This window comes from Euphorbia lathyris, chromosome 1 (assembly GCF_963576675.1).
Source record: "Euphorbia lathyris chromosome 1, ddEupLath1.1, whole genome shotgun sequence".
NCBI classification, from domain to species: domain Eukaryota; kingdom Viridiplantae; phylum Streptophyta; class Magnoliopsida; order Malpighiales; family Euphorbiaceae; genus Euphorbia; species Euphorbia lathyris.
The window spans coordinates 44,688,952-44,698,870 of record NC_088910.1 but is presented as its reverse complement, the minus strand read 5'-3'; the positions used below and the strand labels follow the sequence as shown (position 1 = coordinate 44,698,870).

The following is a 9,919-nucleotide window of genomic DNA, read 5'->3' as shown; positions in this document are numbered from 1 at the left end:
TTTTTGTTATTTTAAGCAAGCAATATATACAAGGAGTTAAAGGTAAGAAATACTTTACTCAGCAGATTTATCCAGGTTCGGCTTCTTCTAAGCCTACGTCCTGTCCCCGGAACACGTTCCGAGATTTCGAATCCTCTACTGAGGTCTTTAAAGGTAGAGCCTCAAACCCTTTACAATCTTAGCAACTGAGTATAACAAGAGTACCTTCCTCTATACCTCTACTCAATCCTAATCTCTTACTGAGTACTATAACCGAGTACTCAGCCTCTCCTTTCTATCTCTAGAAATGATAAGTGTTTTGTCCTATACAAAGATTTGCTAAGACACTTTAGACGATTGAAATAATCACTCTAGACTTTTACACAAATGTATGAATTGTAGTGTAAGATTTGCTTTGCTTCTTGATTGCAGAACTTGTCTAGAAATTTGGTCAGCGTAACTGCTTGATCAAGTTATGTATGGAGTGAAGCTTCTGATGGCACTGTTTATAGAGACGTCTGGGCATCAGTCATTTCGAACTTCGAAATAACCGTTGGAGGGAAACGGCTACATGTCGTTGTCATCCTGACTTGCTCAGAGCTCTCGGCCAATTAGAATTGTGTATCTTCTGTCTTCGGTTAGCTCAGCAGACTGTCTCTCCTTTTATGGTAAAGTCAACTGGACAGCATACTGTGTCGTCTGAACTTTGCCCAAAGGGGAAATACTTTGTCTGGAAGTTTTCCTTAGCCAGCTGATGTCTTGTACGTTTGTCGAATCTACTCAGCGGCTTCATCTTGAAGTTGTTCCCGAAGGTCTTCTAGATCCTTCTCATGCTGAGTTGCGTTTTGTCCAAAACGGCAACGTTTTGACAAACGCGGGCCGAGTTGTACTGAGTTGTTTGACTTGGGCTTTGGCTTCCGTATTGGGCTTGGGCCTTTTAATTCTTATGTCTTATAATAGTTTTAACTCAACATTGAACAAACACATTAGTAGAATTAAATCAAAGCATTTAAACTTAGTGTATTTAGAATATGTATTTTAAATTATACTTAAACAATTTTGTCAAATCAAAATTATGTGGAAAGGTGTTTCAACAGATGTTGGTCCTTCTAATTCTGTACATGCTAGTAATTCTCTTGCTTCTAGTTCTTTAGAAAAACATGATGAATGTGAACATGAACCTAGAAGAAGTAAAAGAAGGAAAATAGCTAATAGTTTTGGACCCGACTTTGTTTCATCTTTTCTATTAGAAAATTCAGATAGGATAGATGATGTTTTTATGTCTGCCTATCTAATAGAAGAAGATCCTAAGATGTATAAGGAGGCCATGACCTCTATAGATGCTAACTTTTGGAAAGAGGCAATAAAAGATGAATTAGACTCTATTATGGTAAATCACACTTCGGATCTAGTCTCTCTGCCTAAAGGGTCCAAAACTATAAAACTCAAATGGATCTTCAAAAGGAAAAGAAGACCTGATGGATCCATTGAAAAGTTCAAAGCTAGATTAGTTGCCGTAGGCTATAGTCAAAAGAAAGGAATTGACTATTTTGATACGTACTCTCCCGTTACTAAAATTTCTACTATTAGAATCTTAATTGCAATTGCAGCAATACATAATTTGGTGGTACATCAGATGGATGTAAAAACAGCTTTTCTAAACGGTGATTTAGAAGAAGAAATCTATGTGCAACAGCCTGAGGGAAATATTGTACCCGGTCAGGAAGATAAGGTATGCAAACTGAGGAAGTCACTGTATGGCCTGAAACAGGGACCCAAACAATGGTATGAAAAGTTTAACTCCACTTTACTTTCTGATGGGTACGTAGTTAATGGATCAGATACATGAGTTTATTCTAAATCATTTGGATCAAATCATGTGATTGTATGTCTTTATGTGGATGATATGCTTATCTTAGGCACTAATTTAGAAGTAGTGAATAACACGAAAGCCTTCTTATCATCACAATTTGACATGAAAGACATGGGAAAAGCTGATGTAATTCTTGGTGTCAAAATTACAAAAACTGAAAATGGCTTTTCTTTAGGACAATCACATTATGTTGAGAAATTATTGAAAAAGTTTGATAGCTTTGATGTAGTGCCAGCTAGAACACCCTATGATCCTAGCATATGTCTTACCAAAAATAAAGGACATAGTGTTTCACAAGAAGAATATGCTAAGATTATTGGGAGTGTTATGTTCTTAATGACTCATACTAGACCTGACATTGCATACGCTGTAAATAGATTGAGTAGATATACTCACAATTCAAATGATGAACATTGGAATGCACTTCGTCGTTTACTTAAATACTTAAGAGGTACCATGAACTTTAATTTGCATTTTAATAAATTTCCTACTGTTTTAGAAGGCTATAGTGATGCAAACTGGTCATCCAAAAATGATTTGGTATGTTCCACTAATGGTTATGTTTTCGTTTTGGGTGGTGGTGCCGTCTCTTGGAGATCATGTAAACAAACCTGTATTGCACGCTCAATCATGGAATCAGAATTTATAGCACTAGAACTAGCTAGTCAAGAAGCAGATTGGTTGAGAAGTTTATTGGCAGATGTCCCATTGTGGGGGAGGTCTAATGCGCCTATCTCACTTCATTGTGATTCACAGGCAGCCATGGGTACTGCAAAAAACAGTGTCTACAACGGAAAGAAAAGACACATTCGCATTAGACATAGTGCATTAAGACAACTCTTGAAACATAGGGTAATTGCCTTAGATTTTGTGAGATCAGAGAAGAATCTAGCTGATCCGTTCACCAAAGGGTTACCTAGAAGAATGGTTCTAGAAACGTCGAGGGGAATGGGGCTAAAGCCCACTGATTAAAGAAAAATATGGTGGATACCATACGTGGTCAAACGAAACCATACTATCTTTTTATACACTATATTTTACCCATTCCTATGACTTGTGATAGTGTGTGTATAATCCATAGCCCGTGGTGTGGTGGTTCATTTATATGAACTTGATGGATGCTCCTTTTGAGGTTGAGTTATGAGAAACTCTTAATGGTCTCTTATAGAGATCACCTACATATGTGTGAAGGTGGGCCGCCTTCTATGAAAGACTTTGGGCTGTCTTTCTAGAGCACTCATTAGATCCAAGGTGTGCGCATGGCCATTAAAAGCGCTATTGTTTTTATCGCGGAACAGCAAAATTTCGTTTAAAGGTTTTCTTTACGTGTTGTGAGGGTCTCAGTTACAGTTGTAGAAGTTCAAGAGCAATTCACTTCTAAAACTATAACATGTTGCCTCACAACACTATGTATCAATTCAATCGAAAGATATTGATGCTTAAGTTTTTAAAATCTGAAACTTATTGCCCAGAAAAGATTTATTTTAAAACTGTTTTACTAAAAAGCCATTTGTGGGGGATTGTTGGAGATTTAAGGGAAATGCCATTTTTAGTCATTTGCCTATTAGTCACTCTTGTAACTTTATATATCCCACATGGGAAACTTGTGAGGAAGTTGAAAGGTTTATATTGGGTTGGGCTTTATGTGATATTAAATTATGTTAAAGTGGGTTTTACAAAAAACACCACACGCGCGCGCTCGCTCGTTCGTTCGCGCTCGACGCCCGCCCGTCCCGACTGGACTGGACCCAATTTTTATTTTATTATTAAATATTTTAAACCTTTTGACTAATTCTTTTAGTTGATGAAGTCTTATCTCCACTATCCCTACTTTCATTCAACAACCCACGTTTTACTCTTATGAACGTTGTCCACTACAACGTTCGTCTTTCACACTGAGATAAAAGAGTTTTTCCAGAGCTACGAAATATACAGTTTTTCTCAATTACGATTTTTATCTCAAACACGAAATTCCTCTGGGCATTAAAATTCTTGCTGTTCCAAAGCTTCGACCTAGAGTGCACTAGGACGGCGCTTGCTGTGTAAACCTTGGTTGACGATCGGACTTCCAGATTGCACCAGAGTCTGCCGTAATCGTTTTCAACGCAGTGGTTCTGTCCACGACACAGCTTTAACATTCTGATAAGTTGTTTCTGTTCCTCTTTTGTACTTACACTCAGTATAACTAACTGTATTTGTCATCTGGCCTCTCACTGATCTTCATAACATTAGGACTTTGCATCTGTCTTTGAGTCAGGTTGTTAGTTGTCAGTTTGTCGTCAGTTGTGTCAGCATTAGAATCATGCATAAGATCGGTGAAGACAATTATCTGTTATATGAATCTGTTATTGGTAGCGCGCTTACCATTTATCTGCCCTGGTGGTGTGCAGTATCACTACTCTGTTACACTATACCATGTGTTTTAAAGCTTTTGCCTTATTTTCTGATATTTGATATTTTGGAAATAGACCTGTCCACGGGCCCGGGTACCCGCCCGGCCCGCCCAGGCCCGTGTCCCTTGGATAATAAAAATTGTTCATCGGCCCAGCCCGGCCCAGGCCCGCCAAAGCCCGCCTATTTTTTGGGCGGGCTTGGGATTAATAAAAATAACACGGGCCGGCCCAGCCCGGCCCGCTTATTAATATTAAGGGTAATTAATTTATTAGTCCCTATATTTTGACAAAACACACTGTTTAGTCCCTGTATTTTCATAAACACATGGTAAGGTCCCTAACCTTTTTTTCAATGAACTGTTTAGTCCTTCCTTCTATTTGTTAGATTTTTTTTACCGTTTATGACTTCGGAAATGACTAAATTACCTTTTACTATTTACCTTCAAACTTTAGAAGAGAAAATCCAATTTAAAAGAAGAAGCTATTTGTATGGAGAACAAGAAAAAAAAAGACCCAATGCTTACGAATTTGATCGATTAAGAAGAAAATAAAAAAGAAGAACACTGAAAGTTGATTTCAGATGCATTAGAGTTTAAAGGAAAGGAAAAGAAGAACGCAAATCCAAATTGACTAACAAAATCTTCATGAGAGTCTAACGACAGGGACTAAACAGTTCACCAAGAAAAACGTTAGGGACTAAACAGTTCATCGTGAAAAAGGTTAGGGACTTTATCATGTGTTTTTGAAAATACAGGGACTAAACAGTGTGTTTTATCAAAATATAGGGACTAATAAATTAATTACCCTAATATTAATTAATAAATATATATTTATATATTAAATATTTATTTTTAAGTATAATATTTATTTTTTTATAATTAACAATTATATATATATATTTAGGTGGGCTTATATGGGTTGGGCTTGGGATTTGATTTTTAAGCCCGAGCCCAGCCCGGTCCGAGCCCGCCTAAATTAATTGTGGGCTGGGCTGGGCTTGGGCTGAGTATTTTTACTTAAAAACCCGACTGGCCCGGCCCAGCCCAGCCCGGCCCATGGACAGGTCTATTTGGAAAGGTTTCAGTATTCTATTTGACAATTGATTATCAATATTTTGAATTGATCACCTTATATTGACCCTTTAGTTTAACTGGTTTTGAAATACTATATTTTGAACTATAATTGTCATTATTAAAGAGTATCAGCTTGCCTGTCTGTTCCTCCTCAGTTGTGTGCTATAGCTACTGCTCACTGAAGTTTTCGCTCGTATAGACGAAAATCTCATACCATGTTGAATCTTTTTTTTTGTCAGATTAGGATCTCTGTTCGCGAGGTACCCTTTGGATTGATATTGAAGGAGACTGCTTAAAATTTAGTTTTACTTTATCTTTTGGAGACCTTGGATTATTGATGATGTTTAGACTTGCGTAGTTTAGTTCCTTTAAGAATTTATGATGTAATTGAATTGATTTTAATACTTTGTTAGTTAATTTTAGAGTTTTTAAAGTTCAGAATTAAAGCTAGCATAGATTAAGGTTATTTTAATTTATGCGTCGGTCATGGCCAGATTCGGGTCGTGACAATTGTCCATCCTGTTTTCTTTCTCCTTTTACCTTATATTTATATGTAATTATTAGTACCTCTGAGAAATAAAATTCAAACTTGCAATTCTTAATAAGATAACTATGTAGTGAAATTAGCATATACGTTAATCATATATATATATATATATATAAAGGAAAAATTAAAATTTCTTTAACCATAAAAAATGTTTTTTAATTAATTCATAATTTTTTTTAATTAATTTTTATTTTTACAAAAGTAAAATTAGAATTATATGTTAGGTATTTGTTTGTCTTTTTCTTTCCCTTTCCTATAAAAAAAGAATTATATGTTATGTATATAAATATAATAAATTCTATATATAAATAGTTTTTTTTCGTGGGTGTCACAAAACAAATATCAAAACACATGATTAAGTCTTAAAATTTTTAAAGTCTTGAGGATTAAGCATTTAGATCTTTAATCGTTTTTCAAATTGAGTCTTTCATTATCCGGTTAGTTAACGGAACCGTTAGTAAGAATTCAATGTATGTGAAAGTTAAAATTTAGGGACCTAATCTGGAAAAATAAACAATAAAAGTTCTCCACTAAAAGCAACTATTACCATATCAGAAAAATTAACCATGTATAATGTACCAAAGAAAAATTTAAAATCTTAAAAGCAACCAAGAACAAAGTCAATTCAAATAGTGAGCTGCTAAATACTGTCCCCAAATAACTTATCACCGCTTTCATTTGGATTTTTTTGCCCTTCTCATAATTTTGATCAAAAACTGAAAATTCTCTCTCCAAAATCATAAACCCGAACAACAATAATTGAAATTATGAAAATAATTGATTTTTGATAGCTCGAACCCTGAAAATGGATGATTACGAGTCGGGAACATTAAAATTTACATTTTTTTAGGTCAAATTTTGAAATTTTCATTGGATGCCGCATCCATTTAGGTCAAATTTTGAAATTTTCTCTCAATTTTTTTTAGTTTTGAAATTTTTTTATGTAAAGGGCAAAATTGTTCAAATGGGAGCGGTAATAAATAATTTGAGACGGTAAATACCAAAATCCATTCGAATATTATTGTTTAAAATAAAAAAACACAAAGTCAACTCATGAATCTTTTATTTTTCACTTCAACTTGACGTTGGATATATGTATTAAAAATTTAGAAAAAAAAAACCTAATTTTTTTTATTGATTTACTATCTTTAAAGAGTAATAATGAGATAATTAAGTAAATAAATGTCAAAACATATGATTAAGTCTTAAATTTTTAAGGTTCTAAGGATTAAGTCTTCAATTTTTAAGGTTAAGCATTATACCCCTTATCTTTTTTTTTTTCATTGAGCAATTCACTAACGGTTTAGCTAACGAATCTGTTAATAAGGGCTTAATTTGTGTGAAAAATAAAGTTCATGGTTTTAATCTCGAAAAAAATAAATACTCATAGGTTCAATCCTTAAAACCATAGAAGTTCAAGGGCTTAATTTAGGGGTTAGCGTAATTTTTTAGTCTTTTATTGGTTATAGAGTTTAGGATTAAGTTCAAATAAAACCTCCGTGGTTTGATGTTTGACGATTTGGCACTTGTGGTATTTTTGGAACAAAAATAATCCTGTGGTTGACATCGTTAGCAATTTCAGTTATTTTTAGGTTGATTTTGCCAAAAATATTAACTTATGTATTAACTAAATATTTTTCAATTAATTATTTATAACAGTAAAAATATAAATTTCAACCTTAGGATATAACGGTTAGAAGACTAAAAGAACCGTTACAAAGCTTTTTTTTGAATTAATTCTCAACACAAATAATGTTTGAATTAATTCACAAAACCCTAATATTATAAATCCTAAAATATTGGCTGTTATTAAATAATTAGCTCATCAAACCTTCCAACACTCTCATTTTACTCTCTCTTCCAACACTCATTTTACTTTCTCTTCCAACAGCAAACCTTTCAATAGGGCCTGGCAGGACAGATGAACATGAATATAGTTAAGGGGCAATGGACAGATGACGAAGATAGGTAAGAAATTAGAAAAATCTGGTTCATGTTTGATGAAATTAACCCATTTTTTCTTTGTAATATCTCATTTTGGATCATGTTTTATAGGCTTCTGATTCGGCTAGTGGAGATGCATGGAGTCTCAAAATGGTCAGAAATTGCTAAAATGGTGCCTGGAAGAATTGGGAAACAGTGCAGGGATAGATGGACCAATCACCTAAGGCCTGATATCAAGGTAATTTAGCTAAGAAAGTCCCTATCCCTTTCCATCAACATGTTTTGGAATTCATAAACCGTGTTATCATTTGTCTTAAACTGTGTTATCATTTGTTTTTGACAGAAAGATTCATGGAGTGAAGAGGAGGATATGATACTGATACAGGCACATAGAGAAAAAGGAAACAAATGGGCAGAAATTGTAAAACTATTGCCAGGAAGAACTGAGAACTCAATTAAAAATCACTGGAATGCAACGAAAAGAAAAGAATATTCTAAGAAAGAGGGCAAAACTAAACATGGAAGACGAACTCTTCTTCAAGATTACATCAGGAGCTTGAACTTAGACTCTGAAGGGCCCAGTGCTGCTGAAACACCAGTTTTGAGTAATCAGAATAATGATAAAAGGTTAGTTCCAAATTATTATTTAGATTTTGAGTTTGATGATAAGATATTTGCAGCCTTGAATCCTTATTACTTGATCATTATGTTAGTTTTGTTGATGATCAAAAAAGCCTTGAGGAGGATCAGGAGGAGGAAGATCAAAACAGCTTTGAGGAGCAGGAGGAGGAGGATGCACCGTCCATGGATTTTCAGGCCAAAAGGGAGTTTAAATTCTTTTGATAAGTATATAGATGTTTTCAGTTTAGTTCCAAATTAAAACAATATTTTATTGGGGCACAAGTAAACAGTAAGAACTATGAATATCTTACAAATTTAGTTATACTGTATGCAGTTTTTTCTTGGAATTTTATTATTATTATTAGATAAATTCGCTTGCATGAATAAATCAAATAATTGAAAATAAACTAAAAATAAGTAACGTAAAATATTTATGTGGATTCAAAGACAAAGACTTTTATTAAAGCAACGAAGAACAAAGTCAATTCAAATATTATTGTTTTTTTTTAAAAAAAGACAGTCAATTTATGTATTTTTTGTTTTTCACTTCAAGTTGTGGTTGAACATATATATATTAAAAATTTAGAAAGAAAAACCTAATTTTTTTATTGATTTACTATCTTTAAAGAGTAATAATAAAATAATTAAGTAAATAAATATCAAAACATATGATTAAGTCTTAAATTTTTAAAGTTAAGCATTATACCCCTGATCTTTTTTTAATTAAACTATTCACTAACGGTTTAGCTAATGAATCTGTTAATAAGGGTTTAATGTGTGTGAAAAATAAAATTTATGTTCTTAATCTCGAAAAAATAAATACTTACAGACTCAATCCTTAAAACTATAGATGTTCAAGGGCTTAATTTAGGAGTTACCCTAATTTCTTAGTCTTTTTGGTTATAAAGTTTAGGGCTAAGTTCAAATAAAACCTCAGTGGTTTGACGTTTGACGATTTGGCACCTGTGATATTTTTTGGAGCAAAAATAAGTCTGTGTTTGGTACCATTAGCAATTTCAGTTATTTTTAGCTTGACTTGGCCAAATTTCATCGTTAACGATCTTAAAATAAAAAAATTCACGAATTTAATGATATTTTAAGTAACTTTAATTCTCAATTTTTAAGTTTTGAGATCATTTAAATATTGTTTGATAAGGAGAGATAAAGTTAATGTTTAGAGACAAAAAGCTCAAAAAATTATGATTTTGAAAGATAAAAAACGTGGTTCATAGTAAATATTTTTTGAATCAATTTAATAGTAAATATAATACTAAATCACTTTCATTTTTTATTTTGAAGATGTTAACGCTTAAAATTTAGCAAAGTCAATCCAAAATTAGCAAATTGCTAAAAGTACCAACCACAAGATTATTTTTGTTTTAAAAAAATACCATAAATACCAGATCGTCAAAACGTGAAACCACGTAGTTTTTTTTAATTTATTTCTTTTTTGGTAAACTAAAGTTTTTTTTTTATTTATTTCTAGAGT

At 33.1% G+C, this 9,919-nt stretch overlaps 1 protein-coding gene across 1 annotated transcript; it reads left to right on the top strand.

Moving 5' to 3' along the window:
* The first annotated feature begins 7,792 nt into the window (after window positions 1–7,792).
* Window positions 7,793–8,652, top strand: LOC136217934 (transcription factor MYB98-like). The gene is made up of 4 exons (XM_066004643.1): window positions 7,793–7,833; window positions 7,921–8,047; window positions 8,153–8,436; window positions 8,523–8,652. Exons 1-4 carry the CDS (start codon window positions 7,793–7,795, stop codon window positions 8,650–8,652), a joined length of 582 nt encoding a protein of 193 aa, XP_065860715.1.
* The last annotated feature ends 1,267 nt before the right edge of the window (window positions 8,653–9,919 follow it).

Coding starts and splice junctions, on each gene's coding strand:
- LOC136217934 (XM_066004643.1), top strand. CDS start 7,793: ATGAATATAGTTAAGGGGCAATGGACAGATGACGAAGATAG. Junction 7,834..7,920: donor TGGACAGATGACGAAGATAG/GTAAGAAATTAG, acceptor CATGTTTTATAG/GCTTCTGATTCGGCTAGTGG. Junction 8,048..8,152: donor ACCTAAGGCCTGATATCAAG/GTAATTTAGCTA, acceptor TGTTTTTGACAG/AAAGATTCATGGAGTGAAGA.